Source organism: Carcharodon carcharias, chromosome 2, assembly GCF_017639515.1.
Source record: "Carcharodon carcharias isolate sCarCar2 chromosome 2, sCarCar2.pri, whole genome shotgun sequence".
Classification (NCBI taxonomy): Eukaryota; Metazoa; Chordata; class Chondrichthyes; order Lamniformes; family Lamnidae; genus Carcharodon; species Carcharodon carcharias.
This window is the reverse complement of record NC_054468.1, coordinates 15,029,200-15,050,856: the sequence shown is the minus strand read 5'-3', so window position 1 is coordinate 15,050,856 and position 21,657 is coordinate 15,029,200. Positions and strand designations below refer to the sequence as shown.

Genomic DNA, 21,657 nt, shown 5'->3' with positions numbered 1-21,657 from the left:
GGCCCTCAACCATGTCTGGCCTATCTCCCACGCATCCGCCCTCACACCTTCCCCTCCCTCCCAGAACCATGATAGGGTCCTCCTTGTCCTCACTTATCACCCTACCAGCCTCTGCATTCAAAGGATCATCCTCCGCCATTTCCGCCAACTCCAGCACGATGCCACCACCAAACACATCTTCCCTTCAGCCCCCCGGCGGCATTCCGCAGGGATCATTCCCTCTGGGACACCCTGGTCCACTCCTCCATTACCCCCTACACCTCAACCCCCTCCCACGGCACCTTCCCATGCAACCACAGAAGGTGCAATACCTGCCCCTTCACTTCCCCCCTCCTCACCATCCAAGGGCCCAAACATTCCTTTCAAGTGAAGCAGCATTTCACTTGCACTTCCCTCAATTTAGTCTACTGCATTCGCTGCTCCCAACGCGGTTTCCTCTACATTGGAGAGAGCAAACGAAGACAGGGTGACCGCTTTGCGGAACACATTCGGTCTGTGCGCAAGCATGACCCAGACCTCCCTGTCGCTTGCCATTTCAACACACCACCCTGCTCTCATGCCCACATGTCCATCCTTGGCCTGCTGCAATGTTCCAGTGAAGCTCAACACAAACTGGAGGAACAGCAGCTCATCTTCCGACTAGGCACTTTACAGCTTTCCGGACTGAATATTGAGTTCAACAATTTTAGATCATGAACTCTCTCCTCCATCCCCACCCCCTTTCCGATCCCCCTTTTTTCCAATAATTTATATAGATTTTTCTTTTCCCACCTATTTCCATTATTTTTAAATGTATTTCCATCCATTGTTTTATCTCTACCTTTTAGCCTTTTTCGATCAGTTCCCTTCACCCCATCCCACCCCCACCAGGGCTATCTGTACCTTGCTTGTCCTGCTTTCTACCCTTAATTAACACATTCCTTAGATAATATCACCACCTTCAACATCTCTTTGTCCTTTTGTCTGTGACATCTTTTGGCAATCTCCACCTATCACTGGCCCTCTATCCAGCTCTACCTGTCCAAACACCGCCCCCTCCCCCCGCAAACCCCCTCGCCAACCTTAAACCAGCTTATATTTCACCTCTTTTCTATTTTTACTTAGTTCTGTTGAAGGGTCATTTGGACTCAAAACGTTAACTGTGTTTCTCTCCGCAGATGCTGCCAGACCTGCTGAGTTTTTCCAGGTATTTTTAAAATAGAAGGGTACCCTCTTAGGGTGAGATGAGGTAAGAGTGGGAAGTAAGAATGGCTGGTGTGGAACATAAACACCAGCACAGTCCTGTCGGGCCGAGTGGTGCTGTAAAATTCTTTGTAATTCAATGTAGTTTCCTGTTGAGAGTGCTGCAGCTCTAATCTCAGTCCCCTGCCAAATCCTTGGCGCCTGTAATTGGGGCCCCTTTGACCAATTAACAATGACTTAAGGATTTCAGAGCATAAAACAGACCTGTGTTGATTGAAAACAGCTTGCAGTAGGGGGTTGGGATGGTTGGTGGATGGTAAGTCTGTGTTCATTGTTCTCTTGGAGTTGTCTTTGTCTCTGGGAAATTCCAGCAGTTGCCTGAGATCAATGGCAGAAAGAGAATTAATGATGTTGTTGAGATCTTGTTATCGCTGTGGTAATGTTTGTCTTTTACCATGCATTCAACGGCTCCTTTAATTCAGACAACTTGCACATACAGAGGAATCGCTGAAGGGTTGCAACTACAAGTGAGAATAGCTGAATGAAGGTTGCACTTTTTTTTTAAACAGTTTGCGAAATGCTCCATGCCAGTTCATGGTGGGGGTGAGTGGTGTGGGTGGAACAATCATTTCTCAGCTGGAACATCGGCCCATATTTAAACCCAGAATGTCTACGTTTGAAAAAGAACCCTTCTTTCTGATGGCCCCAAGTAAAATGAGTTGGGTGCAGTTTGGTTTCTGCAGCAAAGGCAAATGCAGTACACAAAACTAACAGCTCCAGCAGCACCTATAGGGAGACAGTGGTGCAGTGGCAATGTCATTGGCCTAGTAATCCAGACACCCAGACTAATGCTCAAACCCCACCATGTCATCTGGTGGAATTCAGGAAATAATTTGGAAATTGAAACCTAGCCTCGGTAATGGTGACCATGAAACTATTATCAATTGTTGTAAAAACTCATTTAGTTCACTAATGCTCTTTAGGGAAGGAAATCTGCCGTCCCTACCTGGTCTGGCCTACATGTGACTCCAGACCCACAGTTATGTGGTTGACTTGTAACTCCCATCTGAAATGGCCCAGCAAGTCATTCAGTTCAAGGGTAATTGGGGATGGGCAACAAATGCTGGCCTTGCCGGCGTCACCCACATCCCAGGAAAGAATAAATTACTTTTTAAAATAAAAGCAAAATACTGCGGATGCTGGAAATCTAGAACAGAAACAAAAATACCTGGAAAAACTCAGCAGGTCTGACAGCATCTGTGGAGAGGGATACAGTTAACGTTTCGAGTCCGAATGACCCTTCATCAGAATTATTTTTTAAATTCATTCGTGAGATGTAGGCGTCACTGGCTAGGCCAGCATTTATTGCCCATCCCTAATTGTTCTGAGAAGGTGATGGTGAGCTACCTTCTTGAACCGCTGCAGTCCATGTGGTGTAGGTACACCCACAGTGCTGTTAGGGAGGGAGTTCCAGGATTTTGACCCAGCAACATTGAAGGAACAGCGATATATTCCCAAGTCAGGATGGTGTGTGGCTTAAAGGGGAACATCCAGGTAGTTGTCTTCCCATGTATCTGCTGCCCTTGTCCATTTAGTTGGTAGTGGTCTTGGGTTTGGAAGGTGCTGTCTAAGGAGCCTTGATGAGTTCCTGCAGTGTATCTTGTAGATGGTACACACTGTTGCTACTGTGCGTCGGCGGTGGAGGGAGTAAATGCTTGTGGATGGGGTGCCAATCAAGCGGGCTGCCCTGTCCTGAATGGTGTCAAGCTTCTTGACTGTTGATGGAGCTGCACTCATCCAGCAAGTCGAGAGTAATCCATCATACTCCTGACTTGTTCCTTGAAGATCTTGGACAGACTTTAAGGAGTCAGGAGGTGAATTACTTGCGTCCTAATTCCCAGCCTCTGACCTGCTCTTGTAGCCACAGTACTTATATGGTTGGTCCAGTTCAGTTTCTGGTCAATGGTAACCCCCAGGATGGTGATAGTGGGGGATTCAGTGATGCTAATGCCTAAGAATGTCATGGGGTGATGGTTAGATTCTCTCTTGTTGGAGATGGTCATTGCCTGGCACTTGTGTGGTGCTAATGTTACTTGCCACATGGCAGCCCAAGCCTGGATATTGTCCAGGTCTTGCTGCATTTGGACATGGACTGCTTTAATATCTGAGGAATCATGAATGGTGCTGAACATTGTGCAATCATCAGTGAACATGCCCACTTCTGACCTTATGATGGAAGGAAGGTCATTGATGAAGCAGCTGAAGATGGTTGTGCCTAGGACACTACCCTGAGGGACTTGGGGTAAAATTAAATTATGAAATTTTAACAATCTATAAAATCAATAACAGCAAATTGCATTCATATAACACCTTTCACTACCTCAGGATGTCCCAAGTGCTTCCCAGCCAGTGAAGTGTTTTTTGAAGTGTCGGTACATTATAATGTAGGAAGTATAACAGGCAGTATACACAATATGTGTAATTGTAGTACATGCAGTCAGGATTGAGCTTCCCATCCCATTTAATTTTAAATCTATTTGATTGTGAAGTTGAGTCATACAATTGATGACAGCTTGGTCTCCCAATGCCAGTAGCTCTCTCCATTAAAGGTTAAGAGAGGAAGACGTGACATTTATGTAGCTATTTTCACATTCTCGGGACATTTCAAAGGGCTTCACAGCCTGTGAATTACTCCTGGGGTGTGGTTACTGTCATTATGTAGGACAGCATGGTCATTTTCACATAGCAAGGTCCCACAATTTGCAAATGATCAGCGCTCATCTAGGCAAGTGGACAATATCCCATCATCACACTCCTGACCTGTGCCTTGTAGATGATAAACAGGCTTTGGGGAGTCAGGAGCCTCAGAATTCCCAGCCTCTCATCTGCTGGAGATTGGGAGGGGTGAGGAGATGAAGGGGTTTGAAAATAAGGACGAGAATTTTAAGATCGAGGTCTTGCAGGACAGAGATCCAATCTAGATCAGCAAGCTGGGGCAATGGGTGATTGGGATTTGGTGAGAGTTAGGATACAGGCAGCAAAGTTTTGGATGAGCTCAAGTTAACAGAGGGTGCAAGGTGGGAGCCAAGCCAGGAGTGCATTGCAAGAATCAAGACTAGAGGTAACAAAGGCCTGGGTGAGAGTTTTTGCAGCAGATGAGCTGAGATGGGTAGAGATGACCAATGTTATGGAGGTGGAAGTAGGCAATGCTGGTAATGCTGTGGTCAAGGAGTAGGAAGCTCACCTTTTAAAATTATTTTACAAGGGATGTGGGCATCACTGGTGAGCCCAACCTATTTTGTCCACCATAATTGCTCTTTAGACAGTGGTGATGAGCCACAGTCTTCAGCCATTGCAGTCCTGTAGTTTAGATACATCGGCAGTGCTGTTAGGGTCAAACAGGTCAGCAATGTTGTGCATGCTCTGGCTTTGCCCTAGACAGTGACTAGGTAGATGGATATGGTCCCTGTCTTGGGAATAGAGTTTGTGCTGGGGACTCACCAACATTTTAGTTGGAGGACACCCCCTACACAATCTGCCTTCAGATTTTTAGCGCATGGAGAGATAGATGGGGCCTCATCCAAACAAAGCTGACTGTGACTTCAATACTGCGCAGGTATTTCAGCCTGACAACACAGGGACAGGAGGAAATAAGAACAGAAAGCGCTGGAAATGCTCGGCAGGTCTGGCAGCATCTATGAAGAGAGAAACAGAGTTAATGTTTCAGGTCGTGACCTTCCATCATAGAAACAGAATGAGGCATTCAGTCCCTTGATCCTGCTCCCCCATTCATTTGGATCACGGCTGAGCTGTATTTTAACTCCACCCACCCACCTTGGTTCTGCGATCTTCAACATCCTTGTCTAACGACAAACTATTGCCTCAATTTTGAAATTTTCAATTGCTTCCCAGCCTCAATGGCCTTTTGGGGCGATAGTTCTAGGTTGTATTAGCCATTGTGTGAAGAAGTGCTGCCCATCATCAACGACATAGCTGTAATTTTAAGTTTGTGCCCCCTTGTTCTGGACTTCCCCACCAGTAGAAATAGTTCCTATCTATCTACCCTATCAATTCCTTTAATCACCTTAAACATCTCAGTTAGATTACCCTTTAATCTTATACACTCAACCCTAATCTAGGCAACTTGACCTCATAATTTAACCCTTTCAGCCCTGATATAAAACCCTGAGGTGAGGTGTGAATCCACGAGTCAGAGAGGGGAGTCTTGCCAAATGAATCAAACTGGGAACTAAATAGGATGTTGCATCAGAGAGACTACTGGCTGCTATGAATTTCTATCTCAATGAGATTCAGGACCAATAGGAAATGAGAATGGTGGGGCGGGGGGGGTGCGGTGAGGAAGAAATTGTACTTTATGCTTTGTTTATTGCTTTTTTGCATCTTAATGATTTTTTAAATATATTCTGGTGTTCCAGCGAGGACAGTTACAGTGTGACCGATTACGCCATGAGGGATCTGCTACAGGTTGAGCCCTGTGAGGCTGAGGAACTAAACCTATCTCCCATGAAGACTGCGTCTGGCATGTTATATTCCCGGCAGAGCTCCGTCAACCACCTCTTTCGGCTCACCATGCTCAGTAATCATGCTGGAGAGAAGGTGGTGATGGTGTTTGGAGCAGAGTCACCGTGAGTACATTCCGTCTGGATTTTGGTTTATAACTTCCTCATCCTACAAGGCCACACCCATCCCCCCACCACCGCCCCCACCACCCCCCCCCGCCCCACCCCCACCACCACCACCACCCCACCTCCTCCAGCCCTACAACTTTAAAAGGCTTTTTTTAAAACCTTCTTCCTTGACCAAGCTTTCGATCATCTGCCCTGATATTTCCTCAATTGGTTCAGTGTCATATTTGTTCAGCTATGCTTCTGTGAAGAATCCTGTGTTGGGAAAGGGGTGGGGAGTGCGTTTTACTGCAATAAAGACGCTATCACAATGCAAGCTGTAGTGCAGGACACAGCACTGCAGTTACAAAGGCAATCCGAGATAGATAGGTTCTTGATTGGTAAGGGGATCAAAGGTTACGGGGAGAAGGTGGGAGAATGGGGTTGAGAAACTTATCAGCCATGATTGAATGGCGGAGCAGACTCGATGGGCCGAATGGCCTAATTTCTGCCCCTAAGTCTTATGGTCTTATGCTGATGGGCTCACTCACCTTGTACAAGCTTGGCCCCCAGCTACTGATGGCCACCACTTCTATCACCGAGTTGTGGGGCTGGTTCACTGTAGAAGTTGCCTCAATCAACCACTCCATTAACAGGAGACGCAATGTCCCTTTCTAGCGAAGGACGGAAGAAGCCTAGATACCGTTGACTCCAATTGGATCAATTTGCCAGGATTTGGCACCTTCTCTGAAGCCGTGGGAACCCTCAGCCAACGTGAGTTCTGCTCAGACCCTTTAAGATTGTAATTCTGAGGTGCTCTGTTCCTCCTCTCTGCCCCAACAGACCTACTTGGCACATGAAGGTCATTAGGAGACCCATTGTCTCTAAGGCCTTTGGACTTCCACCTCACCCACTGCCATCATAAAACAAAAGGATAGCAGGGAAGGTCAGTAACCAGAGGATACAGATTTAAGGTAAAGTGACAACAGAAGCAAAGGGGAGGTGAGGAGACATTTCTTTTGTACAGTGAGTTGTTATGTTCTGGAATGCAACACCTAAAAGGGTGATGGAAATAGATTGAATGGTAACTGTCAAGCGGTTACAGGATATATATATGTGAAAAGTAAAAATTTGCAGGACCCTGGGGAAAGAGCAGAGGGAATAAGACGAATTGGACTCTTTCAAAGAGCCAGAACGGGCATGGTTGGGTTGAATGGTCTCCTTCTAAAATGATTCTATTCTGTATTCCAAGGACAAGACGGGATCCCCACAGGAACAGGTCCTGCTGATTTTCCAAACCCCTGTCAGGTGAACTGCCCCAGTCCCAGCCTGCCCCCCATCAGATTGGTGAGCCTGTCTTGATTGGACCAGAAGACACTTGGGGCTGGACTTTCAACTGCAAGCGGGGTCAGAACCTGAATTTCACCTTGGTGTCAGGTTTCCGATCCCACTTGGTGTTTTAAACAGTTGTAAGAGGAAGCGAAGGTTGAAGGAGGGTAAAAAAATTCCATAGTTTTGAAATCGTGTAAAGAGTGAGTTAGGGACAATGGTGCACTGCCATTATTTTAGCACAGTGACAACGCTGGGAGACTGTAAGACATATAGGGCTGTATTTCCATTTAGAGTTTGGAATAAGACGGAGCAGGAGCAATGACTGTAATAGTGTTGTGCAATAAAAGTGGTATTCTATGTATGAGTGAGTATTGCAGTTACACTGCTCCCTACGTTTGACTCAAGTCGTGCTACTCAAACACTGGCACGGCAAGAAAACCCAATCTTTTCCCCCAGTTACTTTTTGCGAGGAAGCAACTCAGAGTCAGCCAGCTATTTGCTGCAAATTAAAGTAGAGAAGATGAGGGGAGCAACACGTTGGATTCTGAACATTATGACCCCTGTGAGCTATCACAGAAACAACTCAAGGAGAGGGAAAAAAAGATAAAAGCAAAATACGGCAGATGCTGAAAATCTGAAACAGAAACAGAAAATGCTGGAAAAACTCAGCAGGTCTGGCAGCATCTGTGAAGAGAAAGACAGAGTTAACGTTTCGAGTCCGTATGACTCTTCTTCAGAGCTCAAGAGAAGTAGAAATGTGGTGAAATATATACTGTTTAAGGGGGCGGAGCAGGTGAAGCTGAATAGAAGTCAGCGATAGGTGGGGGCAAAGGAGAGATTGACAAAGATGAAGGGAAAAAAAGACTTCCATTCACAACTACCAGACATCTCATACCACTTTCCTGCCAAGGAAGTCCTTTTGGCAAGTAGTGACTGTTCTAATGAAGGAAATGCAAATTTGTGCACAGCAAGCTCCCACAACAACCATGTGATAATAACCAAATAATCTGTTATTGTGATGTCAATTGAGGGATGATAAATGTTGGGCAGGACAACAGGGATAACTCAGAAAATACTGGAAAAGCTCAGCAGGTCTGGCAGCATCTGTGGAGAGAGAAACAGAGTTAATGATTTGAGTTTGTATGACTCTATTTCAAAGCTCTGAACTAGTCATAGGGACTCGAAACGTTAAGTCTTTTTTGCTCTTCACAGATGCTGCCAAACCTGCTGAGTTTTTCCAGCATTTTCTGTTTTTATTGCAGATTTCCAGCATCCGCAGTATTTTGCTTTTATCTTAGCTGGGATAACTCCTTGCTCTTCTTTGGATTAGTGTCTTGGGATCTTTTACACCCACGTGAGAAGGCAGCCGGGGCCTCGGTTTAACATCGTGCCTGAAAGACAGCACCTCTAACAGTGCAGTGCTCCCTCAGTACTTCACTGGGAGTGTCAGCATGGATTTTTGTGCTGAAGCCCTGGAATGGGATTAGAAAGGAAAGTTAGTTAAGCACACAAGGGATAAAGGAATAGAAGGACATGTTGATGGGATTATATAAAGATAGCGCGTAGCAGCTCACGTGTGGCACAAATGCTGACAAGGACCAGTTGGGCCAAATGGCCTATCTCTGTGCTGTAAATGCTTTGTGATACTTTATAATATTGAGGGAGGTTGGAAGCAAGATCAAAATGAGTCAAGAAGTTTCTTGCTTCTAACACAAGTACTAGCTCACTGAGGTGGGGATGTATTTGAGTCTTAGATGGACTTCAGTTTTATGGTCAGGGTTGTGGAAGGAAAAAGACACACATGTCATAGCAGAATCCAGACTTCTTGTACTTGTTTCAGTGATGGGCATGAGGGTGTCGTGTTGGACACCAAAGTGGATAGTAAGGCGAGGAGCGTAAATCAACATAAAACACAAAAGAAATAGGAGCAGGAGTAGGTCCCTTGAACCTGTCTGCCAATCAATGAGACCATGGCTGATCTTCGACTTCAACTCCACCCATTCTATCCCCATAATCCCCTGATTCCATTAGTGTCCAAAATCTATCGATGTCAGTCTTGAATGTCTTCATCAGCTGAGCCACACCTCTCTGAGGTGGAGATGGTCAAGGATTCACAATCCTCTGGGGAAAAAAATTTCTCCTCATCTCAGTCCTAAATGGTTGACCCCTTATCCTGAATCTATGACCCCTAGTTCTAGCCGCTGTAGAAGTGACCAGCTACAGCACCTGTTATTCATAGAATCATAGAATCTTACAGCATAATAGGAGGTCCTTGGGCCCATCATGCCATGTCCATTCTTTGAAAGAGTATCCATTCCCCATAGCCCTACAAGTTGTTTTCCCTTCAAGTATCTATCCAATTGCATTCAGTTGTTTTGTATTAACTTGTGAGTTGTAACAATTTTTTGTGTGATTGTAGCTGATAAAATTGTGCTATTTCACGTGCTCTTCGTTAAAAGTGTGAACATTTTTAACTATCCCAAGTTAATAGGAGAGCATCAGTTTAAAGCCAGTTCTGAGGTGCCTGTCAGAAAGATTGTTCAATCAGGTAATTAACCAGACAAGGTGGAGCTGTGATTAAAACGAGGAAATGCCGGAAACTCACAACACACACATGGAGAGACAGAACGATGACCTTTCATCAGAATTGGAGGAAGTTCCAAAGTGAGACTGGGTGTGAAATGGGGAAGGTGATGCATTGGGCACGTGATTTAACAGCCTCTGGCAGTACAGGGCAAGGCAAGGTATAAATCTTGGCACTTCATATTCAAGGTGCTGCTTGCAGCTGGCCCCTCGAGTTGTGACAAATACAACAAGCGGTTGGTTAGCTTTTCAGTTCCCTCATTTCAGCTAGTTTGCCCCGTATTACAGCATTGATCTCCATGATACCTGTGTCTGTCCGGATTGAGGATCGAGACAGAAGCACAAGAGTTTCAGAATGCTATTTACATGTTGGACAGGTATCTCCATGTCCCTCTCACCCCAGTTTTTGGGGGATAAGGTGGAGCATTGGTAATGTCACTGCACTATTAATCCAGTGGTCCAGGTTAATGTTCATGGCAGCTGATGGAATGCAAGTTCAATGAATAAATCTAGTATGTAAAGCTAATCTCAGTAATGGTGACTGTGACAACTCTCATTGATTGGTGTAAAAACCCATCTGGTTCACTAGTGTCCTTTAAGAAAGGAAATCTGTCATCCTTACCGGGTCTGGCCTACACGTGACTCCAGACCCACAGCCAATGTGGTTGACCCTTAACTGCTCTCTGAAATGGCCTAGCAAGCCACTCATTCAGCTCAAGGGCAATTAGGGATGGGCAACAAATGCTGGTCCAATCAGTGATGCCCACATCCCATGAGAGGATAACAATAATCACAGCTATAAGGAAGTCTAAGGAATTAACCTCAACAAAGCACGATAGATTTTAGCACTTCCAATAATCAATTTTTTAATTATGAGGTTTTTTTATATATACTTAAGTGAGCAAGGTGTGCATGTGTTTCTGTCTACCTCTGCATCAGATACATCAGGTAATTCAACTGTCATTGAAAACCAGGCACTATGATTATAGACTGTTGTGCGTCAAAATTCAGCTACTGTTTTGAAAAAATAACAAAGGTAATATGGAAAATCTTTAATTTTCTCTCTTTGTGCTTAATGCACCCTCAGGAGTTTATGAAACACAAACCAAAAGCTAGAATCAGACATGTGATCAGTTGACGCGAAAGCTGATGCTGGAAATCTGGAGTGAAGACAGAAAATGCAGAGCTCATGTTTCAGAGCTGTGAATCTTTCATCAGAACGCGGGAAAAGTTAGAAATGTAATAGGTTTTGAGCAAGCGAAAGGGGGCAGGGCAGAAAGAATAATATGGCAAGTTCTGTGGTAGGTTGGAGGGCAGGAGGAATTAAATAACAAAAGGCTTCGTGGTGCCAAGGCAAAAGAGTGGGAATGGAACAAGTAAAGAAACAAACAGTGGTGACTAGAAGAGGTGTGAATGGCAATATCCTGAATGGCTGCTGTCCAAAAGTAAACTAAAAGGAATAAGAAGTAGATGAGAGAAGTAACAACCAAACCAGCAAAGAAAAACAAAACAAACGGGGACAGAGGGTAGAATCTAAGATTAGTTTTGAGTCCAGAGTGCTTTAAAATGCCCAGCTGAAAGATGAGGTACTGTTAATCAAGATTGCATTGACCTGCATTGTAACACAGCAACACTTTTGTTTTTCCACACATCCCCACAAAAAATAGTATAAATTATACCAGAGTATAAAGATTTTAAAATAACTTGCAAGCTTTAGTTCAAGTAATCTTGGGAAAAGGTTTGAGCAGAAAGTGTTAGGGTGTCTCATCAGTACCAGCAATTGTAATAACTCATCCCTGGGGGGATTAGGTGCACTGCACATACTCGGACCACACTATACAAGTTCAACTCAAGGATTCACAGCTCCGAGCAAAAATATCGGGCCAGATTTTGCTGCTATAGGATCTGATGGGGCCTGCCACTAGAGTTTTAAATTTATTGCATGGGAAGTTGTTGGAGGAATATCAGATATCCAAAACTTCAGTGAACAGGACAAACAGTTGTTTGTGTCCTTAACCAGTTTTGATTAAAGGATTGTGGAAATAACTGGGCAAGGACTAAGAAGGAACAGTAACAAAATATGGATGAATTCAAGGTCAAATCAAGTATAAAAAGAGAGATAAAGAGGGAAAGAAACACTTGAATTAATGGAGAGCAAAAGAGACAGAAAGGAAAAGTTAGGAAAGAAATTCAAAATGTTGCATTTTTTAAATCTCCAACAACAATTAGTATGTGAAGGAATAAGACTCCACACTCGTAATAGTTCATTTTCAGTGCCAGGTAGGTTGATTGGCAGTGATTAATAACTATCACATAGCGCTGAATTTTCCCCCCATCGGGGGGTGGGAGCGAGCACGAACCTAATCGGTACCCCCGATCGGGTCCGTGCCGCCATTTTACCTAGGCGGGCCAATTAAGTCCCGCCCAGCGTGAAGCTCGCTCTGGAAGCGCTGAGCGCTCCCTGAGCAGGCGGGGGGATGGGGATTCCCTGAGTCTGGGCCTGTTAATGAATTTTTTAAATAATTTTTTTTGGATTTTTAAACACTTCACGAAACCTCATCCCACCCGTGGATGAGGTTCCATGAAAAGTGCGAAGGCCACCTGGGCTCTTTGCCTGCCCCCCCCGCCGACCTTAAGGTTGTTCAGGCAGCTCATTTAATTATATTAATTAGTTTTTAACAGGTCTTAATAGGCCTTTGACAGTTCGGTGGGTGCGCAGCCGAGTTGGCTGCGCACCCGCCGAACTGAAAATCTAAATGACGCGCGGCAAGTGGGCCCCACCCCCGCTCGCCAAGCGGAAAATTCTCCCCATAGTTTAAGGGGAACTTACGCTTGAAGTGACAAGACTGAGTTTGGTTGAAACCTCTTGTGCAAAGAGCAGCTTGACACCCTTCAACACATTTCAACAGTGCAGCAGAGAGATACTGTTTACACAAAGCACCTCAGACATCGAATTTGGGATATTAGTGTTTGACCTCGCACCTACCCCTCGTCTGGAGTTGTTGTCAGTTTAAATAATGAGGACTGCCATTAGCCTTACTGTTATTTTGACAGCAAAATGTGGATCATTGACCCTGAGCCCAGGGCTTTGCGAGTTGCTCAGGCCCCTCTTTAAAGGCACAAAAGGAAATTCAATGGATAAATTTATCTAGGATATTGTGATTTACATATACATATGATTTTCTACCAATATTTGTGGAAAGGTTAAAATGAAGGTTGTCTAATGGTGAGGGGACATACAGTGAGAGTTCTCATGCTGAATCCAAGCACATTTTATAGTGTCAATGTCTCTTCTCCAGAGTATGGGTAGAATAAATTAAACTAATTGAAAATGCTGGATTTGGAGAACAAATCCACTAGTCTTACCTGGAAAATCTCAGCAGGTCTGGCAGCATCAGCCAATGCTGCCAGACCTGCTGAGTTTTTCCAGGTAATTCTGTTTTTGTTTTGGATTTCTAGCATCCGCAGTTTTTTTGTTTTTAAATCCACTAGTCTGTCTTTCTTCTGTAGTTTGGGGGTTGTAAAATAAGCTTTTGTAAAAACCGAGGGAGCCAGCGGGTCTAAAATCCATCAACAGGCACCAAGTTACACTTACAGAATAAACAGTGGCAGTTCGTGGACATAGGGTAATCAGATCAGCTGTTAGTGGATTCAACAACATGTGAACTGCACTATAAATGCCATTACAGCATATGCCTGAGGTGTCAAAGGCTTTGAATGCCAAAAACCAGGAGTGGAATATAATGGAAATGAAGCCAGACCAACATACTGTCAGTAAAGAGTGCACATCAGCGACAAGGGATTCCTGTTCAGAACTCAAACAAGCTCAGAGTGTGATACAGCACCTTTAACATAGGAAAACATCCCATGATGCCTGGCAGCAGCATTATGAAACAAAATTTGACACCAAGCTACATAGAGTGGGCAAGTGACCAAAAGCTTGGTCAAAGAGGTAGGTTTTAAGGAGTAGTTTGAAGAGAGGGAGCGAGAGAGAAAGAGTGGAGAGGATTATGGCGGGAATTCCAGAGCTTAGAGCCTAGGTAGCTGAAGGCGTGGCCGCCTATGGTGGAGCAGTTAAAATTGGGATGCATTAGAGGCCAGAATTGGAGGAGGGTGGTCATCTCGGAAGGTTATAGAACTGGGGGTGGTCACAGAGATGGGGAGACCAATTCCGGTAATAGTTTTGCTGCTCTTCCTATCTCAGTCACAGGATGGCAGTCTAATTTCTGAATAACCACCAATATTTTGTAATTCACCCACGCCTCTGCTGTTTAGCGGGACCAAGGGCAGCAGGTGCATGGGAACACCGCCATTTCCAAGCTGCATACGCTACCCCAACTTGGCCATATATTGGTTATTCCTTCACCAACATTGAGTCAAAATCTTGCAACTCCCCACCTGACAACACTTTGGGAGGACCAGCACTTTATACTATGGGAGGACCATCACCATACTCACTGCTGACAGGGTGAGATATAGTAGGATGAGAGGAAGCTTGTGTGGAGTATAAACACCGGTATGGGCTAAGTTAGATTGAACAGCTCCACTGTACAATTCTGTGTAATTCTACATAATGCAGTGGTCAAAGAAGGCTGAGAACAACTAGGGAAGGGCAACAAACACTGGCCTTGCCACCAACCCCAACATCCTGAGAATGAATGATAAAAACAATTCACTGGTATATTTTGTTTGCATCAAGAACAATAAATAAAAGCCCTGAGTCCTGGCTCAGCACAGGCTTCAGTGGATGTGTACAATGGATTTGAGTGATCTTCAGGCAAGTTAGGGTGGTGTTGGGTTTCTGCCTTGGACAAGTTGTTCTGTTGCTTTAGTGAGAACATCCAGACGTCTAGCTGAAGCAGAACAGTACTCCAGTATTCAGTTCCCACAATGCTGAGATTCTTATCATTTCATCAGCACAGGAAATGAACATTTTGTTGTGGATGCTCCCAATTTCCTGAGGGCAGCCATTTGCTGGCTTGGAGGGAGGCCTCCAACACCAAGCAACAATATCCAACTGTTTGCTGCGGTGCCATGGAAACTGAGACATCCCATTTAATTTTGACTTCACTAGAAGACAGGGACACTCATTGACACACAAGAGAAAACCCTTCATGTTTAATCACTAGTTGAAGCAGTTCATTTATGAAGCAATGAAGGGATGAATTCAGACTGTGCCCTTGGGGGTGAAATTGGGCCTTCTGAAATGAGCAATGAATTTGTTAGCATGAATTTCCCCTTTTTTTAAACAGCTTTGTTAAACAGTGTGCAGAGCAATTTTCTGAGTATTATTACTAATATTGTGCAGCCCAGCTGAAACTGGCCTTTGGTGCCATCCAATTGGTCGCAGATATTAGAGCTGCATTTGGCACATGAAGACCTTGAAGCTCTCATTGAGAAATTGTTAATCTGACAGCACCTGATGTACACCTTCACCAGTAATGGTGCTCCAGGTTTTAACTGGTAGAGCTAAAATTGGGTAGCCCCTGAAGAAATAAGGCCAAGGACCCTCAGCAAATTGACCCTCAGGCCTCATCTCAATGATCAGGGTGTGCAGTGAGCTGCCAGGGTATGCCCAGTGTCTAGAGGCAGCTCGCCATGCAACCAGGAGAACTGACTCTTGCGCTCTCCCTCCCCAACTCCCTCTTAACGGGAAGTTAGAATACATTTACTTGCCTGTTATCTTGGCCTCTGGCAATCCCTTTAAGGTTAGGCCCCTGCTTCTTAACCAAGAACTCCTGGCCTGCACATTCTCTGCCTAGTTTCGGACAAATACCTAGAGGAGGCTTAAATCTAGTCTTTCTTTCCATACTTTCAGGTGGCTGCCAAGGAGACCTATAAGCAGCCAAAGACCAAAAAGGTGATAGCCACATCAGAGGCCCACGTTGGCCAAGTGCCTCACAGCCCAGAAATCGCTACGTCCAGAAAAACGGTAGTGATGCAAATAAATTTTTCCCACTTTTTCCTGGGCTACAGGAAAACATCCTGCTTATTTTATGTTTGATCAGCGAGTGTCACACTAACCTGTGATTCTGCATCACCTCGTCTGTGCAAACCTGCCGGCCGGGGTGAGCTGTGAGATGTGGCTGAACGGGCTACACTCTTGCTTCTGAGTTGGAGGAGCACAGCTCTAGAATCCAGACCACAGCTTCCAGTGAAGTACTGAGGGGTGGAACTGGTTACTGCCCCATCCTGTGAGTTTGCTTGCCAATGAACACCCACAAGCCAACTTAGCTCAGACTGAGGGAAGCTGGAACCGGGGTGGAGGGGGGTTGGGGGGGGCGGTGGTGGGTGCGGATATGCTTGGTGATTAATGAACTGTGTTTTGGCAAGCCAAGGAAGGAAATATTGTTGGCAGTCAATTTGGCAAAGAAATTTTTCTGCTCACAATATGTAAGCTTTATTGGTGTCAGGTGCTGGGGTGTGGGAGCTTGGTGGGCAGAAGCCAGGCCACTGGCCAACTCCTGTCAGTTTTGCGACAAAACTCACCAAGCTATGATGCTCGGGCTCCAAAGAGGAATTTCTATCAAAAGCTGCCAAAGCCGTTCATGGAATTTACAGCCATTTGGCCCAACTTGTCTTGTGCCTTTATTCATGCCCCACAGAAGCTTCCTGCTATTCTACTTCTCTTAACTGTATCGGCATATCCTCCTATTCCTTTCTCCCCAGCATGCTTATCTAACTCCCTCTTAAATGATACTGTGCTATTTGCCTCAAGCACATGATGTGGCACCAAGTCCTAGACCCTGACCACACTCTTGGTAAAGAGGTTTTTCCTGGATTCTCTAAGGGATTTATTGATGACTATCTTATAATAATGAGCCCTAGTTCTGGTGGTCTCCTGAAGGTGGAAACATCTCTATGTCCATCCTAGTTGCCTGGATGAGTGCAGCCCCCACAACACTCAAGAAGCTTGACACCATCCAGGACAATGCAGCCTGCTTGATTGGCACCCCATCCAGAAATGTTCACTCCCTCCACCACCAACAAACAGTAGCAGCAGTGTGTACCATCTACAAGATGCACTGCACAAACTCACCAAGGCTCCTTAGGTAGCACCTTCCAAACTCACAACTTCATGACGGGCAAGGGCAGCAGATAAATGGGAACACCACCACCTGGAAGTTCCCCTCCAAGTCACACGTCATCATGACTTGGAAATATATCGTCGTTCCTTCACTGTTGCTGGGTCAAAATCCTGGGACTATCTCCCTAACAGCACGGTGGGTGTACCTACACCACATGGACTGCAGCGGCTCAAGAAGGCAGTTCACCCCCACCTTCTCAAGGGCAATTGGGGATGGGTAATAAATGCTGGTCTAGCCAGCGATGCCCACATATCGTAAAAGGAACTTTTAAAAATGCTTTCATGATCTTAAAGACCTGTATCAGGTCACCCCCTCAACCTCTTCTGTTCTGCCCTCCCTCTGCTGGTTCCGTATGATTTTGTGCTTTTATTAAACTCTCAAGTACACTTCTGGGTTTTAGATCGTCAAAGTAGACTGGTCTCCAAGGACAGTTAAATTGTTTCCAAATTGTGCAAACACAGATGTGACCCAACAAGGAATGATTGCTGTTTTTTAATGAGGTCATGCAAGCTCTCAGCTCACACCAACACAGAGGATTCTGAATGCCTCTCAGCGACTCACACTCAGCATCCAGTCCAGGGCTTGGTCCAGACATACACAGCAGGATTTCTGGAAACCTTCTTTATTGGATGTCAAAAGACAAATCCATTTCTTCCTACACATAAGAATCACAGAATGATGCAGCACAGGAGAGCATTCAGCCCAATGTGCCTTTGCTGGCTCTTTTGTAGAACTATCCAATCAGTCCCATTCCCCTTTCCTTCCCCAGAGCCCTGCAAATTTTCTTCCCATCAAGTATTTGTCCAGTTCCGATTTGAAAGTTTCTGTTGCATCTGCTGCCACCAACCTTTCAGATTCAAAAAATTCTCCTCAACTCTGGCTCCGGTTCTTTTTGCCAATTCCCTTATATCCATGACCCCCTGCTTGCCGACCCTCCTTCCATTAGAAACAGTTTCTCCTTATCGACACAGCCAAAGTCCTTCATGCGCCAGAAAGTGCCTCATAATAATGAGGATGTTGTAATCAGTGCGTGAGGGCCAATAAGAGGGTGTAGCCCAAAGCGTTTCATCTAAAATGTAGGCCAGCACCCCCCCTTAAATTATACTTACCATTCTGTTGACATTGGGTACCGTCCCAGTTTCGGCAGCAGCTGTAATAGAATGAAAGTGATAAAGAACATGGAATTATCTATTTTACATTATAGTTTAAGTAACTATCTTGACACAATGGCTGGCACTGTCACCTGTGAGTTGGAGGATATTTCAAACCCCACTCCTGGGACCTGTGCATGTAAGCTAGCCGCACAATCCAGCGAGGCACTGAGGGAGCGCTGCACTGTCAGAAGTGCAGTCGTTTCAGTGGGACATGAAGTCCGGGCAGCGTCTGGCCCCTCGGATGGACTTAAAAGGTTCCAATTCCATGGCACTGTGTGGAAGAAGGGCAGCTGGAGTTTGTCCAATCTCTTCAGAGACCAGGGGAGAATATTTATCCCTCAACCAAATCACTGAAGTAGCATATCTGATCATTATGAAATTGCTGTTTCTGGGATCTTGCTGTGCACAAATTGGCTGCCGCATTAGTCATTGACTGTGAAGTGCTTTTGGATGTCTTGAAGTCATGAAAGGCACTGAAGAGAATAAGAGGAGTGGAAAATATTGGGGTTGACATTTTAATGCAGAATTTTGAGTGAACACAGAAGGGGGCCATCTTTACAACACTTCACTGTGACAGTGCTGTTGCAATTAATAAAGGGAGTGAGGAGACAAGGTGTCAAAGCAGCCTGCATCTTCCCAGCGAGCTCCAAGTACTAAGCCCTTTCCTTTTGATACATAGCGTGACAGAATGTGCACTCAGTCCCTCAGCAGGGAGAGTCTCCTGTGGAAATAAGTGAATGAAAAATGGCTCAAAGCCCAGAAATGACAGGGGAGCTCGAATAATTCATTCAGCCATCTCAGTACAATCCCTTGGCTTCACAATCAGCTTTTATGTTACGCAGCACTGAACCTATAATACACTCTCAGTGTATGTGTGACCAAATCACACGTTAACACTGAATTAGCTTCACATGTTGCCCAGCACAAGGCCGTGGCTGAGATACTGTCAAAAAATGTCTGTGTATATCGATGAGTGTGTGTGTGTTAATACATTAATGATTGCACCTTGCAGCCCAGGTTTTGGGTACCGAGTTAACTACACTGCTGTTCCCATATTTGTCTGTCTAATATGTAACTAGTCGTGCCATAAACTGACCATGAACTGCAGGGGGTGTCCATCATTTCATCCACACACTCCTTGCCCATGGTCCTTTTGGCTATTGCACAAGCAGGAGGAACAGAGAAAGGATTGCTTCCCAGTCAGATATATAACGTATTGATCCTTGTGTGCTCACAAGTCAAAATTTAACGACAAATCTGTATAAAATATTCATAAGACCACAAAGAAAATGGATTTCTACAGAGCCTTTCATAACTTCAAGGCATCCCAATGTGCTTCATGACCATTTAATTACCGTCACTGATATAAAAAGGAAATATGCATCCAGCTTGCACACAGCAAACTCCCACAAACAGCCTGGCGATAATGGACCAGATAATCTGTTTGCATGATAAATAATGGCCCAGGATACTGAAGCGAACTTGCCTATTCTTGAAAAATCGGCATATCACCACAACATTCTTGTTTGCCTGCAGGAACAATTTCATTGGTGGAATCATGCAACACAAAATGAGGCCATTCACTCCATTGCGCTTTTGCCATCTCTTTGAAAGAGCTTCCCAATTAGTCCCACCCCCAACATTCTAGCCCCAGAGCCCTGCCATTTTTTTTCCCTTTTCAAGTATTTATCCAATTTAATTCCGAAAGTTACTATTGAATCGACTGCCATGACCATGTTGCACAGTGCATTACAGATTATAATATAATAAAAGCAAAATACTGCAGATGCTGCAAATCTGAAACAAAAACAAAAATAGCTGGAAAAATTCAACAGGTCTGACCGCATCTGCGGAGAGGAACACAGTTAACGTTTCGAGTCCGTGTGACTCTTCAACAGAACTAAGTAAAAATAGAAATGAGGTGAAATATAAGCTGGTTGAGGGGGGTGGGACAGGTAGAGCTGGATAGGGGGCCAGTGATAGGTGGAGGCAAAGAAGAGATTGCCAAAGATGTCATAGATAAAAGGACAAAGGGGTGTTGACGGTGGTGATATTAGCTGAGGAATGTGTTAATGGTGACACTAAGGGTAGAAAGCAGGACGAGCAAGTGACAGATAGCCCTATTGGGGGTGGGATTGGGGGAAGGGATCGAAATAGGCTAAAAGGTGGAGATAAAGCAATGGATGGAAATATATTTTAAAATAATAGAAATAGGTGGGAAAAATATATATTTAAAAATGTATTTAAAAAATTAGAAATTATTGGAAAAAGAAAGATCGGAAAGGGGGTGAGGATGGAGGAGGGAGTTCATGATCTGAAGTTTTTGAACTCAATATTAAGTCCGGAAGGCTGTAAAGCGCCTAATCGGAAGATGAAGTGCCGTTCCTCCAGTTTGCATTGAGCTTCACTGGAACAATGCAGCAGGCCAAGGACGGACATGTAAGAGCAAGGTGGAGTGTTGAAATGGCAAGCGACAGGGAAGTCTGGGTCATGCTTGCAGACAGACCAAAGGTGTTCTGCAAAGCGGTCACCCAGTCTGCGTTTGGTCTCTCCAATGTAGAGGAAACCACATTGGGAGCAGCGAATGTAGTAGACTAAATTGAGGGAAGTGCAAGTGAAATGCTGCTTCACTTGAAAGGAGTGTTTGGGCCCTTGGTTGGTGAGGAGTGGGGGAAGTAAAGGGGCAGGTCTACCTTCTGCAGCTGCATGGGAAGGTGCCGTGGGAGGGGATTGAGGTGTAGGGGGCAATGGAGGAGTGGACCAGGGTGTCCCTGAGGGAATGATCCCTACGGAATGTCAACAGGGGGTGAAGGGAAGATGTGTTTGGTGGTGGCATCTTGCTGGAGTTGGCGGAAATGGCAGAGGATGATCCTTTGAATGCGGAGGCTGGTGGGGTGATAAGTGAGGACAAGGGGGACCCTATCATGATTCTGCGAGGGAGGAGAAGGTGTGAGGGCGGATGCGCGGGAGATGGGCCGGATACGGTTGAGGTCCCTGTCAACCACTGTGGGTGGAAAACCTTGGTTAAGGAAGAAGGAAGACATGTCAGAGGAATTGTTTTGGAAAGTGGCATCATTGGAACAGATGCGACGGAGGCAAAGGAACTGAGAGAATGGGATGGAGTCCTTACAGGAAGCGGGGTGTGAGGAGCTGTAGCCGAGATAGCTGTGGGAGTCGGTAGGCTTGTAATGAATATTGGTGGAGAGTAAATCACCAGAAATTGAGACAGAGAGGTCAAGGAAGGGAAGGGAAGTGTCAGAGATGGACCATGTGAAAATGATGGAAGGGTGGAAATTGGAAGCAAAATTAATAAAAATTTTTCCAGGTCCAGATGAGAGCATGAAGCAGCACCGAAGTAATCACTGATGTACTTGAAAGAGTTGTGGGAGGGGGCCTGAGTAGGACTGGAACAAGGAATGTTCCACATACCCCATAAAGAGACAGGCATAACTGGGGCCCATGCGGGTACCCATAGCCACACCTTTTATTTGGAGGAAGTGAGACGAGGTTAAGGACAAATTTCCATCCATTCTTTTAGCTCCACCTTTTAGCCCATTTCGATCCCTTCCCCACATAGGGCTATCTGTCACTTGCTCGTCCTGCTTTCTACCCTTAATGTCACCATTAGCACATTCCTTAGATAATATCACCACTGTCAACACCCCTTTGTCCTTTTGTCTATGACATCTTTGG

The 21,657-nt window shown here is 45.1% G+C and overlaps 1 protein-coding gene across 1 annotated transcript in view; it reads left to right on the top strand.

The window, feature by feature from the left end:
- LOC121275348 (rho guanine nucleotide exchange factor 26-like) overlaps positions 1-21,657 on the top strand; it is a 213,825-nt gene that overhangs the window by 181,913 nt on the left and 10,255 nt on the right. Inside the window, exon 12 of the mRNA XM_041182854.1 lies at positions 5,619-5,828. Within this exon, the coding sequence (XP_041038788.1) occupies positions 5,619-5,828 (210 nt within the window). The remainder of the gene's footprint in view (positions 1-5,618; positions 5,829-21,657) is intronic.